This window comes from Papio anubis, chromosome 12, assembly GCF_008728515.1.
Source record: "Papio anubis isolate 15944 chromosome 12, Panubis1.0, whole genome shotgun sequence".
Classification (NCBI taxonomy): Eukaryota; Metazoa; Chordata; class Mammalia; order Primates; family Cercopithecidae; genus Papio; species Papio anubis.
Window position 1 is genome coordinate 106,915,771 of NC_044987.1, and position 18,948 is coordinate 106,934,718.

Below are 18,948 nucleotides of genomic sequence, written 5' to 3' on the forward strand. Positions count from 1 at the left end.
AACCTGACATCAATATATAATAGATCTGGTAAAATTCATCATATTTCATTTGTCATATTTGGCTACAAACAATTTTATGGTCTTCTAGCCTTTCTTCCTAAATCTAAAAATCGTCATTTAAGGACCTTCTTAATGGTTTATGAAAACTGACTTTGGTGGAACAAATTTTGTTATTAAACATGTGGTTACATTATTCCATTGTTCAACAGAAGGCCTAACTAGAAAATGATATTCAGTGGAATCCAAAGATAATTTTTATAAAAACAAAATTATGATGGAAATGTAATACACAATAAAAATGGGAATGAATTTGGGACTGTGGAAAAGTGATTATATTACCTCAGACATCTCATCTTATGCAAACAAGATAGCTTTTTCCTGTGTTTTCATTCTTTCACCAAGTGGAAGAAAGATTGGTATAAAAAGCAGACTGAATATCTCAACACCAAGGCAAATTTAAAAATACCCAATCATTACTTTTCCAGTTACTTGAGTCTAATTTTGTTCTGTAGAGTTGTATTGTATTTCCTTTTTAATATCACAATGATTTATATCTTATTCATAATTATTCATATAATATCATAATTATTCATAATTATTCATGACTGAATATTTAGTTTCTTTGGTTCTTTAGTCCTGAAGGAACTCTTCAACACTGGAACCAACTTACAAGTAAATTGAACACACACATAGAATGTCAACATAATCTTCCATATGTATCTTCCAGTCTAGTTCTTTATTTGTAAGGATATATTCCTAAGTTTCAATGCCAGAATCCCCATTGGCACTTATAATATGAATTTTCTGACCTTTGCTTTATGATTTTTATTTGACAAGTCTGGGATATAGTCTGATTACTCCTATATATTATAAGTTGTACAACAGGTTCAAGTGTACACTTACTGATCAAAAACTATCAGAAAAAAGAACAAAAATTAAAAACATATTTCTAATGATATAAGAAACTCCCATGAACAAGTTTTTTATTATTTTATTTATTTATTTATTTTTCTTTTTTTTGAGACGGAGTCTCACTCTGTCGCCCAGGCTGGAGCGCAGTGGCCGGATCTCAGCTCACTGCAAGCTCCGCCTCCCAGGTTTACGCCATTCTCCTGCCTCAGCCTCCCGAGTAGCTGGGACTACAAGCGCCCGCCACCTGGCCCGGCTAGTTTTTTGTATTTTTTAGTAGAGACGGGGTTGCACCATGTTAGCCAGGATGGTCTCGGTCTCCTGACCTCGTGATCCGCCCGTCTCGGCCTCCCAAAGACAAGTTTTTTTTAAAGTTTATTAATATACCCAAATAGAACATTTGTTTTCCATATTAAGGAAGAATGATATTTAGAGGAAGGAGAAAAGGAAATTTTTATAAAATATGATGTTTACAAAGCAAACTCAGTATTATAAAAGCATATTCAATGATAGCAGTCTGTGCATTTTATTTAAAAATTGTAGAAAATATATTAATTGGAATAAAATATTTTCAATTATATCATGGTGAGGATTGAAAATATGTATTAATTGGTAGTATGTCTATATTGTTTCTTCAAATAATATTTAAAAAGAGTTAAAGAGCTTTATTTTAAATATTATTGTCAGTTCAAGTTTGCTAACTTTGTTGTAAAAAGGATTTTAGTCATCTGTATTCACAGTTTTTCAAGATGCAGGGATCCACGCTACCCAACCATACCCGGAAAAAAAAAAAAAAGGAGTCCACAGAATGAAAAATATTCACTTTAATTCCCTCGTTCACATTCTGTTGCTCTGTTCAAACTTCACCTTTTAAAACTGATACTGCTCCTTACTCCTGAATATATTTTATTCAGACTGATTACCTGATTATTTCTGGGCAAAGTTAATGAATAATATTTTTGCTTTGTATTTCTCTCGCAACTCAAAATGTTTCCATGTATTTTACTTTTTAAATTCAAAAATCTTTAAATCCTACCTCTTGGTAATTCTTAGGATTGCTTGTAAACTTGTAAGTCAGGCACCTAAAGTTTTATTTCTCTCACGTAATGGCAGGGTACATGAACTATCTCTTCATTTATGTATATAGTTCTAAGATTACATCGATTTAAAAGATTAGCATGGATTTTCCATGAATTTCTTTAAGGCGACTTTTACATCATTATTCCTTAGGCTGTAGATCAAGGGATTCAGCATAGGAATCACCAATGTGTAAAACACAGAAGCCATCTTATCAGTATCCAGTGAGTGGTTGGTTTGGGGCTGCAAATACATGAACAGCATTGTCCCATAGAAAACTGTGACTGCCATCATATGTGAAGCACAGGTGGAAAAGGCTTTTTTCCTTCCTTCTGATGAATGCATCCTTAGAATGGACAAAACAATATTGAAATAAGATACTAGAACTGTAATCATGGAAAAAACCAAATTTGTTGCTGCAGATATGAAGACTATTGCTTCTGGTAAGTAAGTATCAGAGCAAGATAATGCTAACAGAGGTGCAATATCACAGTAAAAATGATTGATTATATTAGAAGAGCAATAAGACACAGAGAATACACAAGGTGAAACCACAATAGCTGTAGAAAAGCCATAGAGGTATGTGAGGGAGACCAGCAGGAGGCAGAGCCGCCGAGACACCACCACCATGTAGAGCAGAGGGTTACAAATGGCCACATAGCGGTCATAGGCCATCACAGCCAGCATCATTACCTCCGATACAATAAAGAACAAGAACCCTCCCAGCTGGGTGGCACATTCATAGAATGAGATAGTTTTCTTCTTTACTAAAAAGTTAATCAGCATTTTAGGGGCAATGACGGTAGAGTTACCAAGATTGGTGATAGCCAGATGTCGCAGGAAAAAGTACATGGGGGTTTGAAGTCGAGAGTCAACACTGGTGAGGGTGATGATGCCCAGGTTCCCTGCCAAGGTCAGCACATAGAGCACCAGGAAGACCAGGAAGAGGGGAATCTGGAGCTCTGGACAGCCAGAGACACCCATGAGAACAAACTCAGTGACGCTGGTGAAATTTTCAGGAGCCATGTCAGAGTTTGGAAATTCATCTGTTTGAGGAAGAAAATAAGTGGTTAGAGACTTTAAGGAATCATTTTCTAGGACTTCCATTAGATGGCAAGGACAATTCCTGGGTGAGATCTTCTTGTCATGTATTAATCTAATTCAGTTTTTAAACTCAGTGTTCTGAGTCTAATAAATCAGCTTTGCAATCATTTGGGAGACAGTAAAGCAAGTATGGTAAATGTAGTATGGCAAAGTAAATAGTTGTTTCAGCATCCTGCAACATTTTGAGGGTTTACTGCCTTGCAGTTAATTGAATTAAGAATATGTTCTTAGCTTACAAACATGTGAAGTCGAGATGTATCTGATGATTTTTGCATTGATCATGAGAAAGGCTTAAGAAATTGTATATCACCAAATAATCCAGTGACTACTTGCAATTTCCTAATCAGATAATTCTACTTTGTCTCAAGAATAGGTACTATACTCTTCATTTTAAGAATTATATCCCTTTATAACATGTATTAGATGTATATTGAGCTTACAAATTACAACATGCATGTCTGTTTACTGCTTTTGCTCTTTCCATTTTATTGACTCAGACAAAAATACATGGGTAATGTCTTCGGATTTATTTTTCAGGTTGCTGTTTCTCTTCTTAGGTTTCCATAAATAATATCAGTAAAATTTTTATCATTTTTGTAATTCCTTGACATTATACTTTCCTGGGTACTACTTTCTATTTCTTCCCTCTCATGACTATTCCTTGTGCTAAAATTTGTACAATTCTCCATGTTTTTTTCATGATTTTTCTTCTAAATCAGTTTTTTTGTTTATAAAATGTTATATTTCTTAAATTGACACAATAAACCTGCTCTTAATTTTAGCTGATCTTTTTTTATGTTTTTGATATTTATATTATTGTAACAGAAAAAAACACCTTCATTTTGCGAGTTTTTATGATAATTATGTTGCATGTATTTGCCATAGATTCAGCATGCTATTTTAGTATGGATGAATATTTTCCTCGAGTTGTATATTTTAATCATGATTATTTGCCCCTTACTAAGTGAATTCATGTCCTGTTGGAGTCACAGTTGATAGTTTCAGTGGTGGGCACCTGGTCCAAATAAGTCTTATTATATAGTTCTTTATTTTAAAGTTCGCTATTAAGTTCCAGAAAGTTAACAATATATTATCACAAAGGTCTGAATTTTAAAAGCTCAGAGCTATTGACATTTTCTCTCCTTCTAAAAGAGATAGAGTAGAAAGAAAAACAAATGATTATTCTGCAGTGAGAAAAAATAATGAAGTGACTATTTTTTAAAAAAACAGAGAAATAAGACCAAAATGACTCCTAACGTTGTCGGATATCTGGTACCAGTTTGTTTGATGATACCAAGCGTAAATTTTTCCTTTGAGTTCCGTGAATCATCCTCTTATTTTCCACATATTTATTAAAATTGTACTTTGTTCCAGGCTATGTTCGAGCTTCAGATAAATTACCTGACCCTCAAATCATAAATACGTTATTGTAATGATAGGGAAGAGAAAAATCTGTTTAGAAGACATATAAACACAATAATTGCAGATTTAAATAAGCATAATATGTAAAACAAACAAGATAATATACTAGGATAACCTGGGAGAGTACTTTTACTTGGAATATTAATATTAATACTTTCACAAGGAAGGCTCTTCTGAGAAGGTGGCATTTGAGTTGAAACCTAAAGGTTGAGAAAGAATCAGCTATTTAATCAATCACAGGAAGGGCTTTCCAGGATTCCAGGCAAGAATTAATTTCTTGAAAGTGCATATCTGGAAAAAAAAAAAGTGTGACCTATGCCACATTTGTTCTTCATTCAGATAAAGTTATCCTGGCTTTAGAATATGTTCTCATAAACGCTGTAACATACATAGATAGGAAATGAGAATAGGACAAGAGGGGCACTAGGTAGATAATGATAGACAAAGATCCGTGTTAAAAATAGATGAAAAGCGTGAAGCATTAAGTTAATAGCACTATATTGCAAGGAGGAAATAGTTTTGCAGCGTATAGGGGCCTTCAACATCTTTGGTGGTAACTTAGTTTAAGCTTTGCCCTTAAAAATTGTCAATGATCAATGCTTCTACTTACTTCAACAGAGAATCTGCTTTGCTTTCTACTTCTTTAGCCCTCACAGGTGGCTACAGAATAGACTTAAGGTTCTTTTCTAACCCCCTTGAGACTCATTTGGTTGAAGTTTCAATCTGATTCAAGGATAAAAAATTGTACATAATTACCTGAGAGAGAGTGCCTTGGATATTTGTTAATTCTCAGAATTTTCCATTAGAAAAAGTCGTAATATTTTATGTTTCAGTCTAACTGAATAATTGAATTATGCAATATGACTAGACACAGGAAATTATAAATATGATTTTGTCAGCATTTCAGTTACACAATATTATGCTCATATTAAGTACACCACACAGACACCCACACATGCAATTTGTTAGCAAATGAAAAAAAAAATTCTGGAAAAAAACATGCAAAATTTGAAAATACAACATCCATTGACAAAGGATACTTCTGGTGATTATAGTATAATACTACCAGACATATAGTTATTGGTTGACATAAGAAAGTGTCATGACTTTTATTTTTTCTGCCAATATATCAGTGGTAAATCATTTCTTCATCTGTTTATATCTTTAATCACTAGCAATTTTGAAACATTTTAATTTTTTATAATCATATTTTTAAATAATTTTTTATAATTGATGGTGAAGCAATTTACCATCATTTTCTTTCTGTTTATTTTGCTTGGAGTTATTTTATCATGTTATATCTTCATCATTATTTAAAAAATAGAAAGAAATTCTGGCTAACAACTTTTTCCATATTTCTTATCCTATAATATAGTTTTTTCTTTCCACTTAGACTTTATAATTAAACATGTGGTAGGTATCTTGTTATTGTTCTATTGTTCTGTGGATGACTGAGACTGTTTCCATGGGTGTTATTTTTAGTATTATGTTTCTGTCTGGCTTCATTCTGACTGTCTCTATTGTTGACAAGTCACATCTTTTCTTTTTCAGTGTATAATATGTTTTTTACCTAGTAAATATTTGTTCATATCTTATATTGTATTTTCATCTCTTGAAATCCCATCTGACATTTGCAGTTTCATTTATTTCGCACAATGTTGGTATTTGTGCTAAATCATTCAGTATATCCAACATCTACAATAATACTTTGAAGGTTGCACATTGCTGCTTTCTCATAGGACTAGAATTTGTGATTGGATGTTGACTATTGTAAATTTTATAATGATTGCTGTGTTTTATTTTTGTTTTCCTAAAAGAAAGATAAAAGTTTTAAAATGTACAAGTAAGTATTGACTTTAGTCACCCTGTCGTGCTATCAAACAGTTATCAGTTGACTCTATTTGAGACTTGTTTTCAAGCTAGCAAAGGGGTTTAAAATAGCTTTATCTCTGAGATTTGTACTGGGTATCTATGTGTTGTAAAAGGACTTTCCACTATGACTTTTTAGAATTCTAATGTCTTCCTGCCCTGTGTAGTTTCTATGAAATGTTTCAGCTTACAATTTCCTGGTCTTTCTTTTAACAGCTTTATGCCATGCACACGTCTAGAGTTCAGCCAAAATCTCAAGAAAACTTATGGAGGAAAGGATGACCAACAATAAGGATAGGACCTATAGGAAACAAATAGCAATATGCCAAAAAGATGTTCTCCATTATCTGTGATAACTTTAAATGGACATGGATTACATTCTCCAATTAAAAGAAAGAAATTGACAGAATAAATTAAACAAACCAAAAAAATCGTGTGATCCAAATATATGCCATCTGCACGAGTCTGACTCACTTTGTTTAAATAAAATGAAAACAAGATTGAGAATGTACATCCTATTTTTAAAAAAAAGACAAAACCTCTACAAAACAAATATATACTTTACTAAAATATAGCTTAATGTGTGCTCCGCTGGTAGAATATAGGGTAAGAGATCACTAAAGAAAATAGTAAATCAGAAGAAAGACATTTTGGAAGGAAGTGGTATTTTCACTGAATTCTATTATATGAGTTAATTGGCTGATTATAATGAGAACAATCTATTTTTGAAGTATTAAAATGGGTCTTTTTTGTACAGTCATAAAGAATGTAATTATATCTATCAGAAACACTGTCAAGTGATAAATATTTTCTCATAATTTATTGGAGCAACGTTCTAAGCTAAAGCTGTAGATCAAGAGGTTAAATCTGAGGATCATTAAACTGTAGAACAAGGAGGCCATTTATCCATATCAAAATGTAGAGATCCATAGAACATAACTACCATTGTAAGATGAGAACCACACATGGAGAAAGCTTTTTTCCTGCCCAGTGCAGGATGCATTCAACATATGGCTGACAAAATCAGAATGTTTGACACTAGCAGTACCAGCAGGTAGGGATCAAAATAAATGCTGAAAGCAGTATGATCAGCAATTCTCTTTCCTGTGCATTTGAGCACAGCGTATGGAACAAAAGAACAATATTGTAAATTTTGGTTAAAATATCTTGCTTTTATAATACTTTATAATAATAATTTCTGTGTTTTATTTTTATTTGTTTTCCTAAAAGAATGATAAAAGTTTTAAAATGTACAAGTAATTATTGACTTTAGTCACCCTGTCGTGCTATCAAAGAGTTATCAGTTGCTTTTGCAACTTTGGCAAAGATGTATTTCATTGTGAGTTCGTTACTAAAGTCCCACCCAGGGAGCAGAGGGGGGCCTAGATCTTAACCTTTATTAGCTGCATGTTATCTTTGACTCTTTAAGAATATTAAAATTTCACCAAAATTGTCGAACATAATAGAAATGTACTAAAGAAAAACTGTGATACCATTATGTAAATTTAATGTAATATTCATATATTGACATACATAGAGCTTTGCTATATCAATTGATATGCACAAACATTCTATTAAGAATTTAATCTATGCTGTATCAATGTAATATGTTATATTTATCCCTGCATTTGAAAAGTTACAACTCTTTTTGTTGTGGAGGTGGTGCTGGTTTTTACTTCAGTGTTTGTTTTAAGGTATAGATATTTTACTTGTAACAGTTTACTTTCAAGTGTAATTATACCCCTTCGCATATAAAATAAGAACTTTACAGTATTTAACCACTCCTGCCATGTCCTTTATAACAATTTTGTTATATATTTTTATTACTCTTAAAGAAATAATTATCTTTCACATAGATTTAAATTATTGAAATCACTATAGTTATTTCTGGTGCTGTTCATTCTTTTGTCTAGAATCATGTTTCCATCTGGTATTTTTCCCTTCTGATTGATGGGTTTCATTTATCATTTCTTCCAGTGCAGGTTTAATCATGAAGGGTTCTTTCAGTGTTGATAGGTCTGAAATAACTTTATTTCACATTCTCTTTCAAAATATATATTCCCTGGGTAAAGAATCCTAGGTGATAGTTATTCTGTTTCAGTGTTTTGATGCTGTTGCTCTGCTGTATCTTAACTTACAATGTTTTTGCGGAGAAGCTAAATGAACAATGATGTTACATGAAATAAAATGTTATTATTTTTCTTATTCCTCAGTATACAAAGTGTTTGTGTTTTGACTGCTTAAGGTTTTTATCACTTGCTATGTGAAATTGTGTTTTGTTTTTATTTTGTTTTGTTTTCTCTCCACTTTTGTTTGGGGTTCAGGGCTACATATGCTGGTTTGTTACATGGGTAATTTGAGTATCACTGAAGTTCGTTATACGAGTGATCCCATCACCCAGGTAGTGAACACAGTACCCAATATGCAGCTTTTCAACCCTTGCACCTTGCTCTCTCTTCCCCTCTAGTATACCCCAGTATACTGGGCAGTGTCTATCATTCCCACCCATCTTTCTATTTGTACACAATCTTTAGTTCCCACTTATAAGTGACAACATGTGTTATTTGATTTCCTGTTCCTGTGTTAACATGCTTAGAATAATGGCCTTCAGCTGCATCCACATTACTGCAAAGGACATGATTTTCTTCTTTTTACAGCTCAGTAGTATTCCACATATATATTGAATATTTCATATAGTATTCCATATATATTGTATCAGCCACATAGTATTCCACATTGTAATCCAATGTGATATATATATATATATATGGAATATGCAAATATATATAGCACATTGGATTACAATGTGCCTTCAGTTACTTTTTTTTTTTTTTGAGACGGAGTCTCGCTGTGCTCCCAGGCTGGAGTGCAGTGGCGTGATCTCGGCTCACTGCAAGCTCCGCCTCCCGGGTTCACGCCATTCTCCTGCCTCAGCCTCCCAAGTAGCTGAGACTACAGGCGCCCGCCACCACGCCCGGCTAGTTTTTTGTATTTTTAGTAGAGACGGGGTTTCACCGTGTTAGCCAGGATGGTCTCGATCTCCTGACCTCGTGATCCACCCGCCTCGGCCTCCCAAAGTGCTGGGATTACAGGCTTGAGCCACCGCGCCCGGCCACTTTTCTACATATTGTTTGTACCTGGGATTGTTTAATCTTCTTGAATCTTAGGGTTTTTAATTTTTAACTATTGGAAAACTTTCACCTACAATTTATTTAAATAATTTTAATGTCCCTCTTCTTTGCGGAGTTTAATTACATGTATATTTGGCTTCTTGAAGTTGTTCAGCTTATTGTTCTCTGTTTTTTAAAAAAATATTTTGATTCTCTGTGTTTCATTTGGGATATTTTCTATTGGTATGTCTACAAGTTCACTTTTTTTTTCCTACAATGTTTAATCTGCTATGAATACAATCCCATGTACTTTTCATCTTTTACACTGTACATCTCTCTGTGGGAATTCAATTTTTTTAGTGTCCTCTGTGCTCCTGCTTACCTTTTTGAAAATACAGCATGCACTCCCAAAACTTTTAATGCCCTTGTTTGATAATTCTAACATCCGTGTCAGTTCCTGGTTAGTTTCAATTGATTGATTGTTCTATTCATTATGAATCAGGATTTCCTGATTCTTTGTATGCCTAACAATTATTAAATGTACCCCACATATTACCAATCGTGCCTTGGTGTTAGCTGGATAATTTTGTATTTTGTGAATACTATTAAGCTTTGTTGTGGGATACAATCAGTTGAAAACAATTTAATCCTTTTAGATATCACTTTTATTATTAATCAAGTGAGTCCAGATCAGTACTTGGTCTAAGACTGATTATTTTCTTATACTGGAGTAGGATCTTGAATACTGTACACATAACCTCAGGAATTATGAGTTTTTCTAGTCTATGTGTAACAAATTGGTATAATCCCTGCCTCTATTTGAGTGCTGGACACTGCTCTCTTTATTTTTAGGATGATTGTTTCTTCAGTTACGTGTGGTTTCCTTTTGTATGTTCTGATCAGTCATCTCTTGAATAATTAAGGATGATTCTCTGCAGAGATACAATGTCCATTGTGCAGATATATAATCTTTGGTACTCCGTCCTGCAATCTCCCCTGGCTACCTTTATCTCAGCAGACTGTCAACCATCTCTTAAACTCAGGAATTCTGGGCTTCACTTGGGTTTGCCCTTCATGCAGCCCAGTCTGTTCACTCTCATAAGAGAGAAAAGAGAAGGTATCACAGGAATCAACTGCTTTGTTTTCTGTTTCTCAGGGGGAACTCTCCTTAGTTGCCTGGCACCTGTGTTGTGAAAGCTACCGTTTCATATATTTTGTCTTTTATTTTCTTTTTCTTGTCTAAATGGGAAGTTAAAATCTCTTCTCAATTACTCCGTATTGTTTGGTAGCGGAAGATAATATTCAGGAAATATTTAGGTGAGCTCTGTAAATATTTTTTCCATTCTTTTTCTTAATCATGAATCTTTAAGCCTCTTACATCCACATTGATATGAAGAATTTTTTTTTTTCCATTCAAGGTTTGGAACACTTCTTATCCCCTGAACATTCCCATCCCGGCTGATGCCTCTGTTCACTTCTGAGTGTATCATAATTAATCCTCCACATAATTCACCCTCCATTTTCCATTCTTAGTATTCTGCAATCTCTAACTTGTGCAACAGTCATAGCTATCCATTACCCAAAGATAGATCAGAACACTTGTTAGCTAAAAATCCTACAGTGGCTTATTTATCAAGATAAAATGCAAGATTTATAAAGGCCTGTATAGTTTTACTTGGCTGAGTTCTATGTTACGAATCTTCAATATATATTTTATTTTTTAATTTTATTTTATGGTCCAACCACCCTTCACTGTTGCTTTTCAAAACAAAAGTCATATTATTATTTAAAAACTGTTATAGTAATAGTTCTCTCACCCTTGAATAGCCTTCCCATAAATATTCACACAGTCTGCTTACTCAATTCTTCAAGTGTTTGCTTAAATAGTGTCTTCTCAGAGGAATCCCTTGAAAATCTCAATTAAAAAATTAATTGTTGTCCTGGCTACTTGCTTTATTTAAAGTAATGGTAAAAACCACAATTACTTTTGCACCAACCTAATATATTCATTTTACTCAATACTGTCAACCATACAAAATAACTCACTTGTCATTCCACCCGTTTTCTATAAGCTTCATGCAGAGAGAAATGTTGCTTAACTTGACAATATCTGTTTACTGATCACATGAATCTATTTATACACGTGCCTTTCAGTGTACAAGGCATTTCAGATAAAATACTGATAAAATATGCAGCCCCTAGCTTTAATTTTAAAAAGTTAATGGAATAGATATGAAGAAAGTTTCTATGTGAGAACACATAGGAAAGGCACCTAAGCTGAACTTAAAACTGAGTATTGATTAATAGTTAAAGTATGAGTACGAATTAGTCATCTGTTAGTGATAGATTTTTATTTAAAGGTAATTAATGAAATTATCTATTTCTGTGCTTATCACACTCTGATTCTTGCTCATCACATGGAGGTAACAGTACAAATGTAAAGCAATATGGGTTCGTGTATATATTTGTTATCGCATCATTTATTGTTATCATAACCTACAATGAATTTTAAATAGATAATTTGCACATATTTTCCAGGTTCTACATAGAGCATTTTTTACCTCTTTGTTCCTCAAACTGTAGATCACTGGATTCAACATAGGTATTATCAAAGTATAAAATAAAGAGGCCATTTTATCAACATCAAGTGAACGACTGGATTTGGGGTGAACATACATAAAGAAGAGGGTGCCATAAAATACAGTTATCACTGTCAGGTGAGATCCACAGGTGGAGAAGGACTTGTACCTGCCTTCTGCGGAATTCATCTTGAGGACAGCAACAAGGATCAGAATGTAAGACACAAGGACTATCAGAAGAGATGAAATTAAATTAAAAGCTGAAAAGATTAAAATGATCAACTTAATGTCTTCTGTGTATGAGCAGAGCAAATATATCAATGGCCGAATATCACAGTAGAAATACTTGATGATGTTATAGCCACAAAATGATGAGGTAAACATTTTTATGACGGCCAGCAAAGTCAAAAAGACACTGTAGAGATAAGGTATTGCCACTAGAACTTGACATGCTCTTTGTGACATGATGATCATATAGAGCAGCGGGTTACAGATGGCCACATAGCGGTCATAGGCCATTGCTGACAGAATGAAAATTTCACTAGTGATAAATATACCGAAGACAGTGAGTTGGGTAGCACACCAATTATAGGAGATTATATGTTGATCTACAACAAAGTTTGCTAGCATTTTGGGTCCCACTGCTGTTGAATAACCAAGATCAGTGAAAGCCAGATGCCTTAGGAAAAAGTACATGGGTGTTTGAAGCCTAGAATCTATCTTTGTGAGGATGATCAAGCCTAAGTTACCCACCACTGACAACATGTATACAATGAGGAGGAACCCAAATAATGGAGCTTGCAGTTCAGGGATGTCCGTGATTCCCATTAGAATGAATTCGTTCACTACTGTCAGATTGTGTTTGTCCATTCAAGTTACTCAGGGAACCTATACTGGGAATAAATATAAAAGTAATTATTAACTTCTAAGAAACATGACAAAAATATGTGTATGTATATATACACGTGTGTGTGTGTATATATATACAGAAGTATATATGTGTGTATATATGTATATATGTGTATAAACATATGTACATAATTCTTTTACATATGTAAACATAATTTCATATCTCCAATTTTGGTATTTTTCCATAAATCTTGAAGGTCGAGCAAATGAAACTTTCTTTTCTGTAAATAGATAATATTACCACACACAGTACACAATTATTTAATTGTCCCTGAGGAATATTTTAACCCAGTGCATTAAAATAATGAGATATAAGCTAAGATCAAAAAGTAACTGAAAAAACTCGTGTAAACACCACCAAATAAGTTTACTTTCAATGGGGGGAAATTTGTTCAGAACAGTATTCATACTGTTACTGTGCCAACAATTTGTCTCACATACTTGTTAGCTGCAAAATGAACGCCATAATTTTAAAACATTCTAACCATCAGAATCATAACCCAAGATTTAACTTAGCATCAGTAATAATGAACCAACTTGGTAAGACAAACTATGGGTTGCAGAGAATCTTAAGTATTTGTAACAAAGGTTTTTATCCTGAATATAAACAATACTTTAGATATTACTTCCTGCTTATGGGTAACAGAAGCAATAGAGAAACATGGCAATGACAGTGGAAATAAGGTCAAGATTCAAAGAAATAAAGTCTTTATATTATAGAAAAATTAATGTCATTAAGAGAGACATTAACATTATTAATATGATTAACATTATGAAAACCTCCTGAAGAAATCCTATGTAGATGCATAGACCCAGAAAGAGAGAGAGAGAGAGAGAGAGAAGGAAAGAAAGGGTAAGAGAGAGAAAAAGAGAAAAACTGAAAGAATAAGAGAGAGAAAGAGAGGAAGAGACCAGATATTTGATTTGTTTTACCTGCACGGCCCAGACAACAGATATTCACTATTTGGATTAAGTTAAATGAAGACCACTTAGAAAATTTGTAGAATCTATTTACTGTAATTATTATGTAAAAAGTACACTTATTTTTATTTTTATTCTTTATTTCCTCAAATATATATATATATTGCTCTATTGCTCCCTGTGATAAATACATTTGAGTTGACAATGTTGTATGACATAGATACTATTATTTATATAATACCTGTCATAGATAGACATCACTTTTTGGTACAGTAGGAAACTCTAAAACTGTGTATCTCTAGTAAAGCAACAAAATTAAGATAACAAAACTATCGGAATCTACATTTTTAAGAATACTAGAATCTAGATTTTAGTTGAGATTGTTGTCATGTTTCAATTTATCTGCCTACTAGGCCCATTGCCCAGCACTGTGGCAGCCATGAAGATGGTGACCCACATCATGGTGTGGCTGCCTGGTGACCAAGGGAACAAAATAAGCCTTGTTCTGCAGGAATTGTAGTTGTGTTTTGACCCATCCAGTGGTTCCATGAAGGATCCACTCAGAAATTGGAGCTGGAGTAGTCTCCTGATAGGACTTTGTTGAAACTGTTTAAAAGCAAATATCCTAACTGCAGTTGCATAGGGAAAGGAAATAACAGACAAGTCAAACAGCATATAGACCAATAAGCCCAAAAAAGAAGAGGCTAAGCCAGGAGATAAATGGATGAATAAAAGCTTTGAAAGGCTTCAGAGAATTTTGAGAGCTATACACGTCTAGGTCTACAAAATTGCTCGGAAAAGATGTGATAAGACCCTAAGATTTCAACTCTGGCTGAACTTTAGGCTCCACACAAGCAGGAAGTGAAGGCTAAAGGAAGTTTTTAAACTGCCTGGCTAATAGTTTAAGGACTATCCCAAAACAGAGTCAGTGTTAAAAAATATGAAAAGATTATTTTCTTTTTTTTAAAATTTTCACTCTGGAAATGTAGTGATACCTCTGAAAAATCACTGGCAGACAAAATGACAGAATAGACTTTAATAAACATACATAACAAAGAATTTTCTTTAAGAAAAAAATTAGAAAAGTAAATTTAGGAAAGAATAATATCTAAAAACAATTTAGAAAAAAAAATCAAAACTACGGTCCACGACAATAAGGCAAACCCTGTAGAGGAAATAATACATGATTTCTGAAGAAACCTCATTAAAATACTCAAAAAGCTAAACTTTAAATGAAAAAAAAAAAGTCATGCCAAGACACAAGAAAATATGTTTTATTCAGAAAAGGATAAAAAATAAATTGATAGAAACTATTGTGAGGAAGCCCAGAAACTGGAGTTACTAGACAAGGACTTTAACTGACTTATCAGCATAAGAATAATGAGAGTTCTAGAAGGAAAGAAGAAAGAGAAAGAGAAAGAAAGAACACTTGGGGAAATAATGACAAAAAATTCACAAATTTGATGAAAGATGTGAATATACACATCCAAAGAAACTTAATAAACCCAACAGAGGATAGATTCAAAGGGACTGACAGTGCAACATATTACAATCAAAGTGTTGAAAGCACTTTGAATCTTAATGGTAGCAAGAAATAGGTGGTTTAGCACATAAAAGGTATTCTTAATAATATTAATAGGTAACTGTTCATAAGAAACTATGAAAGCCTGAAGGTAGTGGAATGTATATTAAAGTCATGAGAAAAATAAATCCACTAAGAATTGTATATCTGGCAAAACTATTCTTCAAAATTGAAGGTGAAATAAACTCACACACAAAAGTTGAAGGAGTTTGTCTCTAGCAAACATGCCCTGCAATCAACAATATAAAAAGTGCTTTAGGATGAAATAAAAGGACAAACCAGACACCAACTAGAAGCCATACAAAGAAATTAAAAACAAAAACCAAACAGTAAAAGTAACTAAGTAGGTAAATAAACAGGTGGTATAAAAGCTAAAGTTATTGTTTTGGGGGTTCCTAACTCCTCATTATTTTGCTCTTTTATATGACTTAAATACAAATTCATAAAATAATACTTACAATTTTTTATTAATTTGTGCACAATTTATAAGGATGCAATCTGTAAAATAGATAATTTGATAGTAGAGCTGTCTAAAAATTTTTAGGTACTATTGATGTAGTAGGCATTAATTCAAATTAGGTTATTATAAATTTAGGAGTTAAATTTTAATCCCAGGATAATCACTAGAAAAATAACAAAAATTCAAAAGTTGATATGAGAACACAATCAAATAGCACAGCCTTGTGAGGTTGTATGTTTCCAGGGCATTCAATGCACAGTAGGGTGACTACAGTTAACAGTAAGATTCCAGAAGGGATTTCAAAAGAAAACATTGTTGTCACAGAATATGACAGCTCCATATATGTTATTGCCCCTCTAGATGTCCTAGTGGGAAAAGACAGGGTTGAAGACAGTGATATTGATGATCCTTACCTTGTGTGAGTCTAGGCTAATGTGTGTGCCTTCATTTTTGCATAAAAAGTAAAAAAAAAAAAAATTAAAAATGGAAAAAAGCATATAGACTCAGGATATTAAAAAATATTTTTGTATAGCTATAAAATGTGTGTTTAAAGCTAAGTGTTATGACAAAAGAGTCAAGAAGTTTAAAACATTTAAAAGATTATAAAGTTAAAAGTGTACAGTAAGCTAAGGTACTTAATTATTGTAGTAAAAATAATTTGTATAAATTTAGTGTGGTCTGAGTATATAGTGTTTATAAAGTTTGCACTATTATACAGTAATGTATTAGGCCTTCACATTCACTTACCTTTCACTCACTGACTCACCCAGAGCTGCTTCCACTCCTGCAGGCTCCATTTTTTAGTAAGTGTCCTGTACAGTTATACCATTTTTAATCTTTTATACCATATGCTTACTGTACCTTTTCTATGTTTAGGTATGTTGAGATACAGAAATACTTACCATTGTGTTATAGTTGACTACAGAATTCAGTACAGTTACACGGTGTACAGATTTGTAGGCTAGGAGCAAGAGGCTGTACCACATAGCCTGGGTGTATTTTAGGCTATACAACCTGGGTTTGTGTGAGTACAGTGTATGATTTTTTGCAAAACAACAAAATCATATAACGACACATTTCTCAGAATATATTTCTATCATTAAGCCACCCATGACTTTATTTCAATTTCTAACCTGGCACCTTTATTCCTACAACTCTTTGTCTTAGAGCAGAGGTTTTCTCCAGGTGCCTATGCCAAGACCCTCTACAAGAAGAGAAAGGGGAAACTTTGAGGGTAATTTGCTCCACTATTCAGTATTTTCTAGACATCACCGTCACTCTTTTTATTTCCCCTCCCTGTACACGCACACCTCAATGTCCATAAAACTGCCAGTGCCTATTTTTGTGGGACTCCCTCAGAAGTGAGATAATCTCCGTGTCTTTACTGATCCACTGGATGCTAGACCAACGTGCCAATTCCATGAAAGAAAAGAAACAGGAGGAGTTGGTGCTTTCTCAGGTCTTAAACTCTTGCTTATGCCATTGCAGTAACTGATTAACTCTTTTATTTATGGCTTATTGCCTTAATTAGCTGCACCAACACCACGCAGTACAATTTTCCTTCTCCAAACTCAGCTGAGTTCCTGACAGTTTTCTTAGATATGACAACAAAAACACAAGCAACAAAAGTAGAAAGCATTGATAAATTGGACTTTATCAAAATTTTAAAAACAAACTTGTGTATATCAAAGGACATTATCAAAGAATAAAAATACAACCCCATAACTTTAAAAAATTATAGTCATATGTCTAGTAAGAGTATAGTATATAGAATATATAATGGACTCTTAAGATTCAACAACAAAAGATAAGCCAATTTAAAAATGGACAAAGGAAAAATATTCTGTATTCATGAACTGGAAGAATCAATATTGTTAAAGTGTTAATACTACCCAAAGTGTTCTACAGAATTAATATGATTTCTATCAAAATTATAGTGTCACTTTTTATAGAAATAACCAAAAAATCCCAAAATGTATATGGAACTACATATTAAAAATCCTGGATAGCTCAGGCAATGTTGAGCAAAAGAATAAAGCTGAGAGCATCACACTGCTAAATTCTGAACTGTATTACAAAGCTTTGGTAATGAAAGTAGCATAGTAGTAACAAAAAATAGACCAAATCAACTAATGGAACAGAGATTCTAGAGTTGAACACGCAATGGAAAAAGAACAGTCTCTTCAACAATGTGTTAGGAAAACTTAACATTCATATGCAGAAGAATAAAATTGGACCCCTGTTTCACACTATATGCAAAATCCAGCTCAAAATGGATTAAAACTTAACTGTAAGACCTGAAACTATAAGAATCCTGGAAGAAAACATAGGGGAAATCTTGATGATGTTGCTCTGTGCAGTGATTGCTTGGATAAGACCCTGGAAGCTCAGGCAATAAAAGCAAAAATATACAGGTGGGATTGCATCAAAATAAAAAACTTCTGTATGTGAAAGGAAACAATTACCAGAGTCAAGAGACAAGCTACAGATTAAGAGAGAATATTTGCATCCATGCATCTGATAATGGGTTAATATCTAAAATAGATAAGAAATTCAAACTCAATAGCAAAATACATATAAATACATAAGCAAAGGATCTGAACAGACATTTCTCAAAAAAAAAAAAAAAAGACTGACAAATGGCCTGGAGGTATGTGAAAAAAGAATGTTCTAGATCATTAATTATTATGGAAATGCAAATTAAAAACACAAGGTGATATCACTCCACACCTGTCAGACTATCATAAAAATGACAAAAGATAATAAGTGTTGGCAAAGATGTGGAGAAAAAACCCTTTCACACTGTTGGTGTAAATGCAAATTTGTACAGCCATTATAACAAAAAATAACTGTATGGAGGTTCCTCAAAATTAAAGATAGAAGAGATAGAATTACCCTATGACCCGGCAATCCCACTTCTGGATATATATCCAATGGATTTTAAATCTGGGTATATATCCAAAGGATTTGAAATCTCATGTTTATTGCAGCACAATTCACAATAGC

The 18,948-nt window shown here is 33.3% G+C and overlaps 2 protein-coding genes across 2 annotated transcripts; both read right to left on the reverse strand.

The window, feature by feature from the left end:
• Positions 1-1,200: 1,200 nt before the first annotated feature.
• Positions 1,201-3,710, reverse strand: LOC101004616 (olfactory receptor 8J3). Its single transcript, XM_003909886.4, has one exon. The coding sequence runs from the start codon at positions 3,091-3,093 to the stop codon at positions 2,083-2,085; it is 1,011 nt and encodes a 336-aa protein (XP_003909935.3). The 5' UTR covers positions 3,094-3,710; the 3' UTR covers positions 1,201-2,082.
• Positions 3,711-9,447: 5,737 nt separating this feature from the next.
• LOC101005323 (olfactory receptor 8K3-like) lies at positions 9,448-18,948 on the reverse strand. Its single transcript, XM_021925765.2, has one exon. It carries the CDS (start codon positions 12,938-12,940, stop codon positions 11,981-11,983), a length of 960 nt encoding a protein of 319 aa, XP_021781457.2. The 5' UTR covers positions 12,941-18,948; the 3' UTR covers positions 9,448-11,980.